The 20352-nt window shown below is 46.9% G+C and overlaps 1 protein-coding gene across 1 annotated transcript; it reads right to left on the bottom strand.

Moving 5' to 3' along the window:
- Positions 1–3623: 3623 nt before the first annotated feature.
- casc3 (casc3 exon junction complex subunit) lies at positions 3624–17264 on the bottom strand (the record flags this gene model as incomplete). Its single annotated transcript, XM_080010111.1, has 11 exons — positions 3624–3767; positions 5098–5264; positions 5638–5736; positions 6184–6357; positions 7577–8535; positions 8783–8968; positions 11338–11486; positions 13451–13711; positions 13916–13971; positions 14990–15014; positions 17079–17264. The coding sequence occupies 11 exons, from the start codon at positions 17262–17264 to the stop codon at positions 3624–3626; spliced, it is 2406 nt and encodes an 801-aa protein (XP_079866237.1).
- Between the last annotated feature and the right edge of the window lie 3088 nt (positions 17265–20352).

Raw genomic sequence — 20352 nt, 5'->3', positions numbered from 1 at the left:
AGTCTTCACGGGTGGAAAAGCAACTTGGGGGTCGTCGTCTCTGTTCTCAGTGACACTGCGACAACGACAACAGTGTATGTTGCCCTGTTTATGGGGCTGATAAAAAAATAAATTCACACATAAATCAGGCATAGGCAGGACCCCATGACGTAAAAAAAAAAAACACATGAGAACAGAAAACAGGAGCCAAACAATACTTTCACTATATTCTTTACTGTTTCTCTGTATGGAAAAAAAAAAAAAAACCTCCAAAAACAGACAAAAAAAATAATAATCAAAAACATTTGTCGTCATTGTTAATATAGTTAACATTGACACGGCTATGAAACAAACTTCCATCACAGTGAACAAAGGCTGGCCAGCTCAGGTCAAAAGGTCATGGTGGTTAACAGGTGTCACCCAAACCAGCACAGGGAGGGGGGGGGGGGGGGGGGCGTGTCATCACAACTCAAGACTCGTCTCGAAATTTCCGTTAAAATCTTTTCTCTTGAGAAAGGAAACCACAGCCTGCGCCCTGCATGAGTGGCTGGTCGATTAGAGGTAAATATTTCAATGCGACTGATACTAACCTTTAATATTGTAGGTGTTTTGTTTTCTTTTTCCCCTCGAGCACAAACCCGCGGCGCGTGTCACTCCTCGCCCGCCAGACTCGGCCGCTCCCCCTCGTCTATTTACAAAGCACCTGAATCCGAAGACACGCGCGCCCGTCACACGATGACGTAAAAATAATAATGATGATGATGATGATGATAATACTGCTGCTCAGAACGCGGGTCACTGAGGGGCCAAACTCACGGTGCATTCAGAAAAGATGGAGGGTCTGGAAACGAGAACAAACCCCTGTTCTCTTATTTCAAAACGGTGACTATTAAAAAAAACAAAAAAAACAAACAACTAAACAACCCTCAGACCACCACATTAGGACTAACGCGACTACAAAACATACATCCATCTTGGGGGGGGGGGGTCAAAATGCACTTGAGGTGGATCATTCCAATTGTTGACACACACCGGTGGTGGGGCGTTGTGTGTCTGCTGGGCTCACCCTCCGGATAAGCGAACACGGATATAACGTTCCAGGACAGCATATCGATAATATAGGTGAGATTATACTCTGCCAAAAAAAAAAAAAAAAAAAAAGGGGGGGGGTGGGGCCCAAGGCCTGGGGCATGCTGGGTAGTAAAACCCGCTGTAGCTGGAAGACGTCTCTACAGGGATCGAGGAGTGGCATTGTAAGCCTTTAAAGGGGGTTGACGGTTTTAAACAGACACCAATGGAAAAAAAAAAAAAAAAAGGAGGGGGGGGGGGGATTCATAAAACATTCAATCGATCACGAGACCATTCCCCACGGACACAGAACACAAACAAAATCAAGACCGACAAAATGTGACAAAGGGAACAAATTTATCAACGCACTAAAAAAAAAAAAAAAAAAACTCAGAAGGAAAAAAAAAATAATAATAATAATAAAAACACCACCATTGTTAGAGCCGTTCCAAATCGTAATGAATTGTATAACCTATCGGTGACTCGCCCGCGTGGGAGGGCGGCGCCCGGTCCGTTAAGGTGACTTCCAGGAGCTGGTCCTCGGTGCCAGTAGTCTTTAATTATCGCGGTAACTTCCCAGCTTCCACCGAGTTCCTATTTACAGATTAAGATGATCTATGTACAGCCACGTTACGGAACTATCCCCCCGTCCCCCCTCTACCGGGACCAGCATCCCTGGCTATTGCTATGGGCCGCGGTCGCTTGCACCGTAAAAATTCAATGGAAATCAGACCTCGGACAGTGAAAGCAGACAAGTGGCTTCGTTTTAGTTCCTTTTTGTTTTTTGTTTTTTTGTTTTTTTTAATACGTCTTTACTTTTCTTAAATGAAGCACCAACACTATTCCACGTTTGTGGGGAGGTGTCTGTCTGGGAAAGGCGTGCAGAAAAGCTGATGGTTAAGGTTGTTTATGCTCAGTAAAAAAAGGGGGGTTATGGGGGAAAAAAAAAATATTAGGATTTTTATTTTATTTTTTTTTTAAACACCATTTAAATAGTCACGCGAATCTGAGCCGATAAGAAACAAACTGACTTACAAAACGACTCCGTGCTGAAAGCTGGTGTTCATGACGGCTAATATGGAAAACAGGAAAAAAAACAAAAACAAAAAAAACCTTTTTTAGCTTGCGTGGACAGAGCGCCGCCCCATAATAAACACCGATCACGACGGAAGGTTCGGAGATCAGAGAAGCACCGTGGCTCGTACAGAGGAGCTGCGGGAGCAGCGCGGAACGGACACGTCTTTTCGTAAATGCTTTAAAAAAAATAAAAAAATTTAAAAAAAAAACCTTCAAACCTAAATATCTTCTTATAATCCTTCCTATTTTATGGTAAATATAAAAGTAAACTGTTATAATTTCTCTGCTGCCGTTGTTATCCGTCATAATGTGGACACGCTGAGGGATGTGCTCCTAACTCATGTGGACTTGGAAACACGGGAGCGGGGTTGCCAGAGCCGCGCGGTTTAACCTGCATTTGAAGACAACACTTCAAAACGCTGGAATCGCGGACGCGGAGGAAAGGAGCGCCGGGGGGGCCGCGCGGAAGCCGCGGCAGGACCAGCGAGGGGCCGCCCCGCAAAAAGCCCGAGGCCGCCAAGAGTCCCGATACTTTTCTAGACGGGAAATTGAGAATTCGGCAACAGAGGAAGCGGCGGCGGCGGCGGCAGCAGCAGCAGCAGCAGATGTTTTGAGTCTCGCAGCCCAGGACTCCTGCGACGCGGCGAGTCACAAACCAAAATCCCGTCTTGTTTAAATACGTGAAGTCGTTCTAAAAAAGTGTTTCCCCGTATTCCGACGCGAGCCAACTTCCCCTAAAACCAAAACACCAATCGAGCTGTTGACGCGAGTCACTTGTTCTTTGACTAAAGACCAAAACGACACAAAGGGGGAAGATCAACTTTTTTTTTTTTTTATGACGACTGCAGAAGGACAGCAGAGCCCCGCCCCCGCCTCCGTGATGTCACCGCCAAGCTCACACCCTGACCCTGAGAGAGAGGGAGAGAGGAGCATTTAATGACATCTCTCACACACACACACACACACACACACACACACACACACACACACACACACACACACACACACACACACACACACACACACACACACACACACACACACACACACACACACACACACACACACACTATAATTTCGACGGAAACATGTACATTTCTCAATTTTTAAGTTTTATTTTTATCTCGTTTTCCATTTGCTTCGGCGACGTGCACATGCGTTTCCCCCCAGGGGGAGGGAGACAATGGGTGAGAGGGGGAGGGAGGAAGGGAAGGGGTGAGAGAAAAGGGGGCAAAGAGGGAGGGGGGGGAGACACCAGAGAGAGGGATGGAAAGAGGGTGTGGGGTGGGGGGGGCAGAAACAGGGGGAGAAAGAAAGGAAGAGAGAAGGAAAGAGAAGGGAAAGAAGAGAGGGGAAACTTTGTCAGGGTTGGTCGCGCGTCGCACTCACCCCAGGTACTGTACGGTGGCCGTGGTGGGTTGCGGGTGGAGGGGTCAGAGGGCGGTTACGGGTGGGGGAGGGGGGGGGAGGGTTGGGGGCGGGCGGAAGGGGGGGGGGGGTTACTCTGAGGCAAAGGGAACCTCTGGGGGGGGGGGTTTGATGGTGACGGGCTGCGAGGAGCGGCGGGGTGGGGAGGGCTTGGGCTGCGCCTGCTGCTGCACCGTGTCGTAGTAGGTCACACCCCCGTACACCTGGGACTGGGCCTGCGGGGGAGGAGGGAAGACGTCATTTCACCCGTGTAGGGTTTACTACAACTCCCGTGCTACAGGGATAAAGAGGGGGGGGGGGGAGAGAACGAGAGAGAGAGAGAGTACGGAAATATTGTGTTTTGTGACAGTGTACAAAAACTCTCTCAAAACAAAAACTGTCTCAAAAACACACAAAAAAAAAAAAAAAAAAAAAAGAACGATCTATTTTTAATTCACGGCTGGTGGTTCATTTTGACGGAGCTCAGTGATGAGGAGGGTGCTCAACCCCCGGCTCCACGTTGGCAGTGGCCACGACGTTCACCAGGCTCAACAACAACCCAGACCAAACCAAGTCCCGGTCCGCCCCCAAATTAAGAAAACAGATAGATAGTTGGTTTGTCTCAATTTTTTTACTTCTCTTCTCCTCCTCCTCCTCTTGTCTCCTTCGTAATCAAGCTTCTGCTGTTGCGACATGACAATGAAAATAAAGGAACCTTAAAAGGGTCAAAAGTCTCTCTCTGATCTCTCCCCCTCCCTCCCCCTCCCTCGGCGTAGGGTGCAGGAAATAAAGCGGCGTTAATTCTGCTCTCCGTTTGTTTTGAGTGTTTCCTCTTTAAAAAAAACAAAAAACAACCCATAACAGCACCGCTCACGCACCGGATCCGCAAGCAGTGTCGGATGCCGACCCCTTCTCGGGCCCGATCGCGGTGAGAACGTTTCCACGGAGCGTGTCCTGCAGCCTCCTACCGTGATGAACACTCTGACACCTGCACTTCTGCAGAGCCCGACTAAAAACTGCTTTATTTGGTGAACGTCGACGCTGACACGAGAAAATGAACTAAATGTTTTTATTTAAGTTTTATTTCGTAATTCACGTGATCCGTGTACACCCGAACACCGCGTATCCGCGGCAACCCTATGATTCACACACATAATAATGTATTAATGATTCCCATTACAATTCCTCATTGAAGTGAACCGGGTATCTGAAAACAAGGGATCCCAAAGGATCCCTCTGGAGCCGGCGCTGCGGAGCTGCCCGAGTGCGGAGCTCCCTGCTGTGCAGCGCCTCCATATGGAAAGTAGGAGCATAGTGCACCGTCCGGCCCTGGTTTAGGCCCACCCCAAAAAAATGCGGAACACAAAAACGGTGAAAAATAGTTAAAACGGTTCAACTCCACAACTCAGTAATATTACATAGCTCAGTTTTTTCACGTTTTCAACGATGGTGTTCCAACACGTAGAACGTGTTACCAGACAAAATCACTGAATTCACTTTACAGGGACATTAAATATTTAATATAAGTATTTCTGTGTGTGTGTGTGTGTGTGTGTGTGTGTATACCTGTGGGTTGGGGTACATGGGCGCGTAGGGGAAGGTCATCACTCCGGGTGGAGGGTAGAAGGGCGGTGCCAGCAACTGCTGCGGTTGCCCCGGTGACAGGGAGACGGGCGGGGCTCCGTAGAGGGTGGGGTTGGCCATGGGAGCGGCTGATTGGTGGGGATGGAGTCCTGCAGACAATAAGTGCAATACTTAAAGTGGTCATCCATCACATAATCTGTGCCGGGTGGATCTCACGCCTGTGTTGTATTTTTTATACCAGATGACCTTACGGTTAACCATTTTAAAGGCGGTACGTGAATACGGAATAAGCAATTAAGTAATAAAGTTGTTTTGTAGGCAAAAAGGCGGACCCTGACAATTATGGCCTACGAATGCCGCGTATAAAATTGTAAAAAAAATAAAAATAAAAATATAAACTTTCTACCCAAAAGAGAAGTTAAAGGTTCAACCATCCTGGCAATCGTTTTTTGTCAGGGTAGCTTTTAAAAAGCGTGACAGAATCAGAAAGTCCAAGTGCGAATGTGAAGCTCGTCCACGCACCAGGGTGAGCGATGTGCATCTCAGGCTGGACCAGCATGCCTTGGGGCGGGATGGGGGCGGGGCTGTCCCCATGAGCATAGATTGGTCCCTGGTACGACACTAGAGAGAGAGAGAGAGAGCGAGAGAGGGGGAGAGAGAAAGAGAGAGCGAGACTGATCGATCAGGCACTTATTTTGGGAAGGAATCAAGTAGTTTAGCGTCTGCTTGTTTCATTTAAATACTTTTAAAGCCTGATATCCATGGAGTTATAGGTCGGATTAATCGGTCAGATTAATAATTTGTTGAACAGCAGGGCTTGGCGATATCGACAAAATCAAATATCACAATATTTTTCAACGGATAGCATTATTGATCAACATTTCGGGGATGACTGCTGGTGACTTTAGACAATATTTGCACACATCAAATATCATATTATGTTATATTAATTTCAGATGATGACCAAGCAGGTGCAGGCACTGATGAGAACAAGAAAACAGCATTATTTCTACTGTGTACAACCGTGACCGTCTGTCGGTGACGATCAAAATGAAGCCTCCATCTTACTGGGTTCGTAGTAGTGGCCCTCCATCACCCCGAGGTGCATGGGGGGCCCCGGCTCGGGCACGGCCCTCTGCCGCTGGGAGGAGTAGCGCTTGGCCCGGTTGGTCCCCACTCCCATCTCCTCCATGCCGGAGTACTGGGGCGGGCCACCAGTTATGTGGATGGGGTTGGGGATGCCTGTGGAAGGAGGAGAGGGGTCCAAAATGAAGGAGGGGTTCCAGGAGGGCTGGGTTGATACCGTAGTACATTGTAATACTATTAATTCAACCATACTAGTGGTATTCAAACCCCCGTGCCTATGATTTCAAAGAGTTGACGCTCTCCCTCCCAAAAACCGTAGTTTAGAGCAGTCACATTCATTTGCGGCTTTTTATTGCCTGCCCTCAAAGGCTAACAGGGACAAAGATCCACAACTAAAATAAATACAAAACAAAATAAATAATGATCATTTAATTATAAACAAATTGTATAATTTTCAATGAACTAAGGAAAATAACCTGTTTCTCTCCCCCGTAATTAGTCATTTTAAATTGTAACTAAAACATATATTAAACACCTACTTTTACGTGGTTTTTTTTTTTTTAACACTTTTCTCTCTTTTTCTCACGCCCCCCCCTGCAATTACACCACGCCCCACTAGGGGGCGTGAGCGACGGTTTCGATACCACTGGATTAAACATATCCACACACACACACACACACACACACACACACACACACACACACACACACACACACACACACACACACACACACACACACACACACACACACACACACACACACACACACACACACACACACACACACACAATATACATAAACGGTTCAACAGACCTGACCATAAAACAAGTGTAAACAAGTGTTTATTCTGAAATTCATTTGATATTCATATTTTAATAATAGATGCTAGTGTTGACAAGGGCTATCATTATCATGTCATTTTAGCAGTAGTCATAAAATGTATTGTGGTTAACAAGTTAAGTCTCATTGTTAATTTTAAACTACACGATACACTATCGTAGGATCAGCCTATGAAATTCAATAGTTACTTTCCCTCAATTGATAGAAACGCACCTAGTCCACCTTTTATTTATTTTATTGCAACTTTTCTAACATATATATTTCCCCTTACAAGGTACAAGATACTCAATACAAGGCTATTGAGTATCTGTTGATATATACCAATCAAAGGTTTTCTTTTCTCTTTAACTAACATGCTTTAAATGTAATATTTTTATTGATGCAATTTGGAAACATGAGAACTGCAGCCAACTTTTACCAGTACAATCTGAAGTGAATCACAAACAAAGTATCGGCATCAAAACATTCTGATCGATGCAGAAACTCATCCCTAGTGGGAACTAGTCCACACTGGAACACACGTAGGCCTCACCTCCCATCTCGGAGCGCAGGTACGAGGTGGAGTTCTGGGCCCAGTTTTGCCCGGAGAGGCTCAGCCGGGCCAGGTTCTGGTCCAGCCCCGTCAGCCCTCCCCCGGCGCCGGCCGCTCCCTGGCCCGGCCCGTCCCCGCCCGTCCAGCCCTTCCCCGCTGGACCGCCGGGGGAGGGGGCGTTCCCCGTGGCAGCCGTCTCCTCCACGGACACCTGCTTGCTGCCCAGGTCGGCGGGCCGGGAGCGAGTCCTGCGGGCCAGCGAGTACGACTTGCGCTCCACGGGGCGCTCGGCGGGGGGCGGCGACTCCCCCCTGTCGGCCGATGGGGGCTGAGAGGAGGAGGGAGCGAGCGACCCAGATCGCTCCGTGCTCCCCCGGCGCTCCTGCTGCTGTCGCCGTGGCGACGGAGACCGGAATCGTCCCGACTCTAGTGACGTGGCGGCGGGAGCCGCTAACGCCTCCTCCCGCTGGACAGTGGTGATCTGCTCCACCACCACAGAGGCGCCTCCACCCCGTCCTCCCCCGCCGCCACCACGGGGCCCCCTGCCGACTCCCCCAATATCTCCCTCCACTGAGGAGTAGCCCTGTCGGTGGCTGTAGGCGGTAGGCCTTTCCCTCGGGTGGTGTTGGTGGGGGTTGGAGTCGTTGTTCCTGTGCTGGGACTGCGGCGTTGGGTGCGCTTGGTTGTGCTGCGCGGGTCTGCCACCCTGGAAGCCCCGGGGGGGCGGGGCGTGGTGCGCAGGGGGGGGTCTGTTGGGGGGGTTGCTGCTGTGGATACGCTGAGAGGAGAAGGCGGGGGGAGGGAAGGACGAGGGGGCATGGGGGGAGGACGCCGGGGGAGGGCCTGTGCGGTTAGCTCCGCCCCCTCCGCTTTGCCAGGAGCGGACAGGTCTGTCCCCCCCACCGCCGCCGCCGCCGCCGCCCCCCCAGCGCTTGTCTCTGCTGGGAGACGTACTCTGTCTGCGGGGGGAGAGGGGAGCATGGTTAGCCTTCGTCGTCATGGACCAAATTCTCGTCCGATTAGGGACAAAAAAATTATTCAAACGTCATTCGGGACCATTTTTTCCATCCAAAGAAACTGGAGACATCCCCAATACCCTCATTTTGAATGAAAACAGTCACGCAAATACTGATTATATAAGAATAAAAACAATTTTAAATTACACATTTCAATGCATTTTAGGGATTCAATTCCCCTCCGTCTCACCTGGGTCGGCGCTGTCGGTACGGTCGCTCTCCAGACCGGTCTCCGTGCCCGCCGCCGTTCCGGATGTCGTAGCCATAGAGGGCGATGAGCTCGTCCCTACTTTTGGGCGCTTGCTCTTCCTCACGGAACCGGTCGTGCTCCCAGCGACCCTCGTCCTTCCACAACTTCCTGTTACGGCCTTTGGGTCTGAGAGGGGAAGAAGGCGATCAGACACACCTCCTGGATAATTACTGTTATTAATAATACCGAACATTTTAGCATGAACACCAGTTAGGATCACGAGGGAGGAATGGAATCCGTTCGGAGAGGCAGCACCAGTCTCTCTTTTAAACATTCTATATCTATGCACAAAACTCTTTAATCCAATTAAAGAGTTTCTAAAACAGTGCTTTAAATTGTCAATATGCATGGAACAAACATTTCGTATAGATGCAATACAAAGTAAAGGGTGAAAAGAACGAATACGACGAAACCAGCTGGGCGGTGACACTTTAACAGACGTGTGGGGGGCGTGCGTGTTGACATTCAGCTTCCACTTACTACAGCTTTATGATACACATTGGAGCCGGGCAACAACATTCCATCTCTGTGGAAATAAGACACTCTACAAGCCAAGAGGGAGGCAACAACGCGTGAACCCCGTCAATCGAGCAAAGCGGGTATAGAAATGAACATTTAAAAACGTGAAAAATCAAGATACATTGAGGATCCATTCATAATGGCACCGTGGTGCCCTGAATCAAAATCATGAAATCTCATCCTCTCACCGAGAGCACAAGTTGTCAGAACAAACCTTGAGCACAACGAGGCCGTTATCGCCTCAGTCTGATCTGCAACCACATCCTGAATCACAACCAGCGGATTCTTCTCGGTTATTCACCCAAGATCAGATGACAAGTGGGCGATTTAGGGTTTGGAAACCGTGCATGCAAGACCGGCTCCTTCCTCTCCATCCTCCCCTTCCCACTAGGCTTGGGCGTCATGCAACATTCCGGTCGCCGATTCTATTGTGAAGTGGGGTATGGATTGATATAACCCGACACCAAGTAGAATCCCGACGCCTCCAGTCAAACAACGCCTGCGTTCAAGCCTTGCTGTACCCAGATCTGGAAAGAAAGGTTTATTTGTCTATTTCTATGGTTTTGCTCGCAGCCCATCACCGCAAGGGCTCCTCGCTTTAATCCGACGCATTATTGGCCACCGCAGCAGCCACAGGCCGGCCCATCACCGCGAGCGTTCTTACGATTTTATATGACGCGTGATCGGCTGACGACCGCAGCAGAAACCACAGCGGTCTGTTAAAGGAAAGGTTCTCAACTTCTCCCATGGTCAGGCGTCCACATGAGCAGTGGAAGAGGTTTTTCCTCGCTGTAATCATTCCTGCTTTTCATGCTTTTGGTTTAAAATGTCACTGCACAAATGCTTCATCGTACAGTTATGTACAGTTATTTAATATATTTTTAAATAATTTGGACAATTTGAACACTTTCAATATGTAATCGGAGGAGTGGTGGCATTTTACTCAACTGAATGCGTCTATTCACACAATGGGTTTAGTGAATTTCTTTATTGGTATCGGTATCACTTAAGGGTTCTGGTTTTGGCACCGGTATGGACATTTTCTTGAACAATACCGAGCCCTCGTGAAAGACACTACTTTTATTTATTTGTTTTTTAGGAACAGGACAGAAGGGACAGTCCCTTTTAATCAGTTGTTTTTAAAAATGTTGTTTCATACAAGTAGGAAACACATGAAAATAAATATATCTAAAATAAAAACACAGGAAAACTGGGACGGGAGTTACGAACCAGAGCACCACTGTGTGGAGGAGAAATAAAAATTAAAAAAAACTCCACTCTAATTCTCTGAGTTAGGTTTACATTTTCCATACAAGTTGGAAACTAAAGAAATCTAATTAATCGAAATCTTTCTCTGTGCGATCGTATTATAAATATTACTATATTATAATCACAATATATTAGACTTGCATATAGAGCGGGGAAGTGAGATCCGATCCGCATCCTAATGTCAGGTCTAAACCGTCGTACTTGTTAACAACGACGTCACATTCCATTTCTGTGGTCATAGTTGATTCAGACAACACGCTTCACAATGAGGGTTAGAACAACACACAAAGTCACAACAATGAGAGGGAAAACAATCACACTAATTATTTTACGCGCAATACACCGTCACTTTTACACATCACAAATAATCAATAATAAATCCAAAAGAGCTCAGAGGGGAGAGCCTCTCTGGTCTCTCCCCCTCTCCGCTCCCGCTCGGAGCGATTCAGAGCGGGGGATCAGTTTCAGAACGCGGTAAACTGCACGTACTCCACTTCTGTGCTCAGACTTGCTCCGAGATGATTCAAAAAATAGAATAAAAATTAAAAAAACATCGTCCCTCATTAATGTCAACCGGCGACTGATGGGAAACAATTTCAAGTTCAAGAGATTATTTGTCACATACATTTAACGGTCAATCTGCCCGAGCCTTCTTTTCCACCGTCTACCAATACATCCCAACGACACATCCATCCAACCAGCCCTACCTCTCTTCCTCCTGGGCGTGCCCTCTGACGTCGTGCTCGAAGAACAGGCCCTTCCTCGGGATGTAGGCGGGATTCTTGCGGTCCTCGTCGTCGTCCAGCTTCTGACCCGGTTTTCCTCCCGACTTGTTCTCTGGATCATCTGTGGACTCCTGCATGCGTGTGTGTGTGTGTGTGTGTGTGTGAAATGGAGAGAGAGAAAGAAAGCGAGAGAGAGAGAGAGAGAGAGAGAGAGAAAGGGAGACTAGCCGTTAACCAGCGACTACCAAAACCACTACCAGCCACTCGGTTCCAAGATACATGTTCTATGATGTCACAAGTTTAATCACAGTTACGTAGCACGCTACTGGTCAGAGTGAGTGGCACCATATGGACTTTTGCTGAGGTCAGAAACACAGTTGGGAAGCAGATCTTCAGAGGATTGTACTGCAGGAGACGCTGCGTAAACGTGGAGTTGCAGACACTCGCATGCCACAGGGATTGAAATTAAGCTTTTACTTGCCCAATAGCGAAACACACTCTTCCAAAATGGAACATGTGGGCCTACCCGCCCCCATTTACATATTTTACTCGGAGTGTCCACAATATCAACATTGACCATGTTTTTCTTTTTGTTTTGTTTTACAGTTTAAAATTAAAATCATATTTCATTGTAGAGCTGCCCGGTCCCACTGTGGCACCAGTTCCTATACGATCGGTATCTACCGGACCAAATCCCAACGTAGATTTGGGGACGGTAGCTCAGGAGGTAGAGCTGGTCGTCTCGTAATCTAAAGGTTGCTGGTTCGATCCCAGGCTCCTCCTGCTAGCATGCTGTAGTGTCCTTGAGCAAGACACTTAACCCCTATTTGCTCCTGATGGCTGCGTCCGTCGGTGTTTGAATAATTGTAAGTCGCTTTGGATAAAAGCGTCTGCTAAATTCAATGTAATGTAATTTCATTGCCTCATGTCGGTGCCTGGCCAGAGCTGCCGACTGAAATATCCGCCCTCCGGTGCTCCGAAACCGCCACGCGCCTTCACTAAACATTATGGCTTGGAGCGCGCCGCTTGAAATGTACGGCACGCCGCCGCTGTGCTCTCCCGTGCGACTCGAGCCAAACAGCAGCGCCGCTCGTCAATGTCAAACTATGGTTGTTCGGCCAATCAGATAAAAGAGGCGGGTGGTCAAAGTTTTCACTACCGATAACGTCCAGTGCATAAAAACTGTCAGTTATTTTTACATGTGAAAATATATGAAAAGTAATTAAGGCCAAATGGGTTTAGTTCATAAAAAAAATCTCTAATATTTTTTTTTTAATTCATGTTTTTTTTCTGTTAAAGCACTCCTTCACTTTGTGACCTTTTTCTTTAAAATAAAACAGCACATTGTTATTTCTGTAAATTGTCTATTTATTACCAAAGCAATTATCAGTAATACAGTTAGGATGGAAAAAATATAAATGTGTTGCGTTGCATGTCGATTTCAGTGGCGCTCCTAAATTTTGTGCTGGAGCTCCTAAAATGTTCAAGTAGGAAGCACCAGTGCTATAAGTGGAAAAAGTTAAGTCTGCAGCCCTGCAATTGCATGAGGTATTCCCTTTGCCCGAACACAGAGTTGACTTGCCCCGGGCAAGCGTCAATGTCGAGCTCTGCACCGGTATAAAGTCGTAGTTGCGGTCTGGTGCGCCGATTTGACACCCGACAGTTCAACGAGACAACAGCGGTGCAGAGCAGCACAAAGAAAAACAGCGAGCGAAAGATGGAGCTTTTTTCAATTTTCACTCTTGAAACGCCAGTTTCATAAAAATAAAGTAAAAATAAACATTTTACACTATTACTCTACCGACCCAAAACGGACCAAAGGCACAATAGGTCATCTTAGCATTGCCCTCTGATGCTATTAGATTACATTTCTCACGGAAGGAGAACAATGCGATTATCCATAAAGGGCGTGTACATGTATGAGTAGACCTTAACGTCACAGAGGCTGAAGCTGCGATTCAACCAGCGACATATGTTCCGTCTGTGTGAACGCTGCAGCCAGCGCGGCGCATTTCTAACAGTGTACACACCACAACCCACGACTCGTGGGTTTCCTTTCTCATCAATCACTCGACTTCCGCTCATCACTCCTTACCTGTCCATCTCCACTCTGCCTCTCTCCGGCCACGGTTTCCTTCTCCTCCGCCTTGCCCTCCTCCTTGTTGCCCCCAACTGTTCCCTCTTCTGCTTCCCCCTCTTCCTCCTCCACCTCCTCAACCTCCTCCACCTCCTCCGCTTCCTCGGCCGCCTCTTCCGCTACCTCACCCTGCGGGGGGGCTTCGGCAGCCGGGGGTTTCACTTCAGTCGCTGACGCTGGAGCCTCTTCGTCGCTGTAGTGCTCGCCCTCTTCCCCTCCCTGGGCGAAGGGATAATAAAAAAACGACCCCAAAAATGACGATACAAGAAAATAAATACAATAATAAAATACAAATAAGTACAGTAATGTAATAAATATATATATATATATATATATATATATATATATATATATATATATATATATATATATATATATATATATATATATATATATAAATAAATTTCAGATTTGGCTATTTACCTCTGAATGGGAGCCGTTCTCCTCAGGATCTGCACTGTCGTAGTCAGAGAGGACAGCTGGGGTAGGAGTGAGACGGTGTTAACCAAAAAAGTATTTTAAAGGGGACCTATGATGGAAACTCACTTTTTCAGTGCTTGTGCACATACATTTGGCTCTCTGGTGGGCCTGCTAACAGACAAACTATGAAATAAAACAACCCAGTCAGTTTTTCATGAGCTGCGTATTTCAGAAAACAACAAGCTGATCAGATGTGTTTCTGAGTCCTATGTCACATTGAGACTCATAGAATTCCAACCGCCCCACACCTGAGTAACTCCACCCACGGCCCGAGCACCACCGGACCCACTAGCATCCAAGCTAAGAGCTAAGCATGCATGGGAACTGCTGTTATTGGCTGCCGAGACCAGTACAAATCTTAAAAAAAAAGAGGAATCAATACCAGCTGTGCGTGACAAAACTGCGGACGAGTGAAATGTAAGTATTTAAAAAAATAATTGGACAATAATTTAAAAATTCTGTTGTAACGTTGATGGTAGACGTGGCTTGCACATAGTCGGAACAAACTTTTAAACTAGGCCTAATAGATCTAATATGAGTCAAGATTTAGCAACTGGATTGCTTATTTCTCGCCTCAAATTTGTTCACAAATAGATTTAGGTGGACTGCTGAGGGGAAATCAATGCATGTTTACGTACTTCATCCAGCAGAACACTACTACTCACGCGCAAACCCCATTTTCTCACAGATCCCTACTACTCATGCTCAAATCCAATTGGCTCACAGAACTAGGGGCATCGGGAAGGAGGCGACACACCAAAACAGCATGAGGAACAGGAGGGGTTTAGAGGCATGTTAGAATGGCTAATGCATTATCTGAGTGGAATTTTCAGAAAAAAAAAACGTCAAAGACATGTTTCGGGGAACTCAGAGCCCCATATTAACTTGTTAAAAAGGAGTATAACAGGTCAGCTTTAATGAGTATGTGGGCACTGCATCACATCCGACAGCAGTATCCGTGCAGCCATACATGCAGTTATTTAGCACGACACTTACTGACTTTGAAAGGACACGTACCTTCTCCGACTCCATCTTCACTTTCCTGCAAATACATAAAGAAAAAACAAAAGAATGAGCATCACTTTCACACCATGAGAACAAACTGCAGATATTTGGGATGCATTGACACAGAGCGGGCCATCTGCTACAATACCACTAAATTTCCACAAATTTCCTCCCGGGAATTAATAAAGAGTTGTCTTACACTGTACTGATGCACTCGTACTCAAAAATGCTCAGATTACGAAACCAGATACAAGCGAAATGTGCATGCATAGAGTTCCTGTTTCATGCTCTACTTTTCACACCGAGACAGTTTCGTGGAAAATGTGGTTTGTTTTAATGCAACACTAGGTAACCTTTTTTTTTTTTTTTAAACCATAAAATAACTTCAAAATCATTTTGATGGTGTTTGGGTTTGAAAGCGCAGGAAAAGCGTGTTAGGCTTCGAGGGTTTACGTCAATTCCTTAATGTTTTGCTAACAATAATAAATTATTGTTAGCCATGAATTACGTTATTTTTTTGCCTAGTAAAATTTCTAAAAATAAATACATTTTAAAAATTATAAACTTGCCAATCAAAATGTCCGGTTATAATGCTCATACAAAACATAGCCGCCCCACCTCCCTGATGGCGGGGGGGGGGGACGGGCCAGTGGTGTGCCCGTCACCCGCAGGGCCGGGATCCCACCTCACGTGCGTGCCCCCGCCCTCACTTTTTGCACGATGGGGTTTGTTACTCACAGGTGTTGCCACGGTACAGTCGCGCCGGTAGCAGGGGGCCCCGTCCCAGGGGAGAGAGGACACAGTGAGCACTTTTGAGTGCAAGGGGCGCCGTGTACATTATATTTGCCTTTCTAACATAGATTGTAATTGAAACGTGACTGATAAGGTTCAAATTTGTCCGGTAAAATAAACTCTTTATGGACACTGGACCAAAAAAGTGTAATGGGATTTAGAAACTAGGGGCGGAAATACCAAAAGCTACACAACGCAGCTTTATAATGCTGTTTTAAACAAAGCGGTGAATGTGACTGACTGTAAACACGCCGGGACTCCAAAACAAGTTATAACACTTATCTTGAACATAAAAATGTCATTATCGAAGCAGCCAGTTTCCCCCTAACGTCAAAGTGCCATAGAGCGAGTACAAAGTAAATGGTCCAAACAAAACCGGCATGGCCGTCCACAGGCATAAAAAGTTTAAGGACTCATTTAGGGCCACACATGTCCATGGTTCAGTCATAGTGCCAAAGAGGATTTTCTCCATCAATTACCAGAATATATGTTATTTCTTCAGTAGGTTCCAAGTAGGGATGAGTCGTCCACTACTTGAGGGATCATGGCCTAACACCTAACACATTATAACACTTTATAGATTAGGTGTTAGGGCTGCTGCTGATAAGTTACCAACACTATGAAATAAAAGGGTTGTTTGAAAACGAACTGGGCAATACATCACTATCATGAACACAGTGCCTCTACCTGACAGTGGCCTGGTGGCATGACAATCCATCAGCCTGATGTTCTGGCAGTCAAACGGTCTCACAGTCTGGTGGTCTGATAGTCTTGTGTATAATAGCATGATAGTCTGGATGCCTTGTAGCGCGGTTGTCTATTAGTGTGATGGTCTGTGTGTGTGTGTGGTAGTCTGGGTCTCTGTTGCTCAAGATTTTTATTCGAGATTTTGAATAAAAATCTTGAGCAACAGAGACCCAGACTACCACACACACAGACCCTGCTCTGGGTCTCTGTTGCTCTGGGTCTCTGTTGCTCTGGGTCTCTGTTGCTCTGGGTCTCTGTTGCTCTGGGTGGTAGTGTGGTTGTCTGGTAGCGCGGTAGTCTGGGTGTCCAGTGATGTGGTGGTCTGGTAGTGTGGCATTCGTCTGGATGCTGGACGTGGCATCGTTACGGGTGGAGCGTGGCCTAGCTGCCCGCCAGGAGCTCAACAAACACCGGCGCCAGGGCTCTCCGGAGCCTACCGCTCCGCAAAACGAGGTTAATCTACCGCCTCGGCGAGGAGACTCCGCGGGTCTCTAAAGAGGCGACGCGGCGGGGGGGGGGGGAGCCGCCCGATCCAACCGGGAAACTTCGACGGGAAACTCACACACTCGGACTCGGCGTCGATTTTGGCGGGAGGCCGCGGGACCGTCACCTCCGCCGGCTCGGCCTCCCGGACCCGGGGCTTGACGGCCGGCGAGCCCGACCGTCCGCCCTCCGAGCCCGAGCCGGACTCGTCGTCCTCCTCGCTGTCCTGCGACGCGCGCCTCCGTCTCCGTCGGCGGTCCGCCATCTTACGGATTGGAATGTTGGAACCGGAAACCGCGGGGGATTGTGGGGGGGGATTCTCTATTACGCACTTCCGCCCGCCGGCCAGGGAGTCGGCGAACGCCGGTGCCGCGTTCCAACGGGACTCGGAAATCGGTGATTCTGAGTCGGTCGCCCGTCATGTGTGCGTCCCACTGCTTCTGTTCGTGAAACAAAAAGAAAGAAAAAAAAAAAAAAAAAACATGGACGCCGGCGGTCAACGTGTCGTTGTTGGGCAAACGTGTGAATTACACGATAATCTACGTCGGAGCTAAAAGTACACCATAGTATAGATCGAGTTAGACGGGTATCCCCCCCCCCCCCCCCCAAAAAAAACAATGCAAATTGAACTTTATTCAAAGTAATCGGTGTATCCGTGCAGCTGTGACGTGAGGTCGTGCCGAACGATCTGCCCCGAAATTCCGACTCGGAATCCGCCACTTGACGCCTTTCCAAGTAGATGTGTTGTTGTTGTTTTCTTTTCCGAGTTGCGTCCTCAGTGGAATGCAGCGTGGTCTGCAGCGTGGTCTGCAGGCTGCGGTGCTACATTTACATTTATCAGACGCTTTTATCCAAAGCGACATACAAGGGAGAATAACATTCAGCTACATTGCGACAGAGATTAGTGTAATAACAACATTGGTATAACAATAAATACTGCAAGGTGGTGCTAAGTAAAAGTAAAAAAAGTAACCACGACCGCACGGTGCTGGCGGTCGTGGCGTTGTTTTGTCTGCATAAAATGGAGATAATAAGAGAAAATAATAGGTTGAAGATTCTTTATTGTCACATGCGGTCATACAGTCGTGGAATGATGAAAGGTCAACTCCAAAGGCAGTGCAATACAAAAAAATATATAATAGTTTAATCTAAATGTATAAATCCATATCAGACTAATGCATACTATTAGACTATGCAATAACAATAATAATATAAATAATTTATTGTAACTAGTCCATCATATTTTGTGTGTATATATATATATATATATTTGACAATTTGTGTGACCACACACACACAAATATGAAATTATATAAATAGCCATAATATACACCGATCAGCTTCAACATGAAAACCACCACAAATATTGTGTAGCCCCCCCCCCCCCCCCCCCGTGTCGCCAAAACAGCTGTGACCCGTGGAGGCATGGACTCCACCAGACCTCTGAAGGTGTCCTGTGGTATCTGGCACCAAGACGTTAGCAGCAGATCCTTTAAGTCCTGGAAGTTGGAGGTGGGGCCCCCATGGATCACACTTGCATTCCACAGATGCTCCATCGGATCGGACCCTGACCCCACCCATCCACATGATGTAGAAGAACCTTCTTCCATTGCTCCATGGTCCTGTCCATTGTAGGTGCTTTCAGGGGTGGACAGGGGTCAGCATGGACACTCTGAGTGCTCCCATACGCAGCAAGCTGCCATGCACTGTGTGTTCTACACCTTTCTATCATAGCAACATTCACTTTTTCACCAATTTGTGCTACAGTAGTTCTTCTGTGGGATCCAACCAGACGGATTAGACTTCACTCCCCACGTGCATCAATGAGCCTTGGGCCCCATGACCCTGTGTTCACCGGTCGTCCTTCCTTGGAGCACGTTTGGTAGGTAGTAACCACTGCATAGCGGGAACAGCCCATAAGACCTGTGCTTGTGGAGATGCTCTGACCCAGTCGTCCAGCATCACTATGTGCTCCTTGTCAAAGTGGCTCAGACCCTTACGCTGCTTCAACACATCAACTTCAACAACTAACTGTTCACTTGCTGCCTCATATAATAATAATAATATATAACAGTATATATATATAATAATAATATATAACAGTATATATATATATAATATATAACAGTATATAATAATAATATATCCCACCTCTTGACAGGTGCCATTGAAACCAGATGATCAGTGTTATTCACTTCGCTTGTCACTGGTTTTAATGTTGTGGCTGATCGGTGTATAATATAAAGACAATACACAATAATATAAATAATTTCTTGTAACTGTAGTCAATTATAATAATTTTTGTGTATATCCTTTATTTTTCTTTTCAATCTGTATGACTATACATATCTGTGAGAGAAGCGTCTTTGTCTTTTGAAGAATAAACTGGTTGTTGGAACAACTCCAAGTCTTCTCCAACAGTCTTCTCAATTGTCACTTTGGTCAAGTTAAAAAAAAAAAGTAGTTGAATATTAAATGTTAAATGGCAAAATTAATTATCAAGTTTAAAATATTTATTTGGACCCTCTTTGCTGAGCGCTGTGAGGAGGTGGAGCCACTTCTGCGTTTTTCCGTCTTTCCCAATTGAAACGTTCCGATCCAGCTCAGTCGGTTCAACTCGATGGTCGAGCGAACCGATCATCTATTCAAGAAGAGTGTGGGAACGCGGTCGAGGACCTGACTTTAAGTGCATAACATTTACCCAAGAGCTAAACAAACCGACGAGGAGGAGCAAGGAGAGAGACAAAGAACCTGTTGGCGAAGAATCCCAAACTGCCTCGGGGCCTCTCACCTCAGCGGTGGAGGGACACGTGTGACCTCACAAGAACGTGGCAGAAAGTTGAGCACTAGCCCCGCAGACAACTGCGCATGACCTGCACCTTTCATTTACGCGCACAAACACACAATTATTCAATTTTGCGTCCGAGTTTCAAAGCCTCAGGACGTGTGCGTTTCCTCACTCCTGACATTTACATTCTAATCTCCCGCCCAAGTGGAGGCTACAGAGCCGAAGCCGTAATGTCTATAATATACCGAAAACATAGGAGCCCCTTTAGAAACATCCACACCTTGGGGGAGGGAGCCTTTTTGTGGTCAGACGACGATGTTCCGTATGTTTTTTGGTGGGGGTCCTTACTAACGATACATGGAGGAAACCCCGTGTGAGCACGGGGAGAACATGCAGACCCCACACAGAAAGGCCCCTCGTCGGGAGATAACCCGACCCACCTCCTAAATCGGGCGCTGCGTCAAGGACGACGAGAGGAGACCGAACACCAGCTTTCCTGGCGGAGGAGCGGCGTCAGAAGAAGAATAATAAGAAGAATCTTTAATTGTCACACCTCATGACGATC

Source organism: Zeus faber, assembly GCF_960531495.2.
Source record: "Zeus faber genome assembly, chromosome: 11".
In the NCBI taxonomy this organism is placed as follows: Eukaryota; Metazoa; Chordata; class Actinopteri; order Zeiformes; family Zeidae; genus Zeus; species Zeus faber.
The sequence above is the reverse complement of the archived record's forward strand: the minus strand, read 5'-3'. Positions and strand labels throughout refer to the sequence as shown.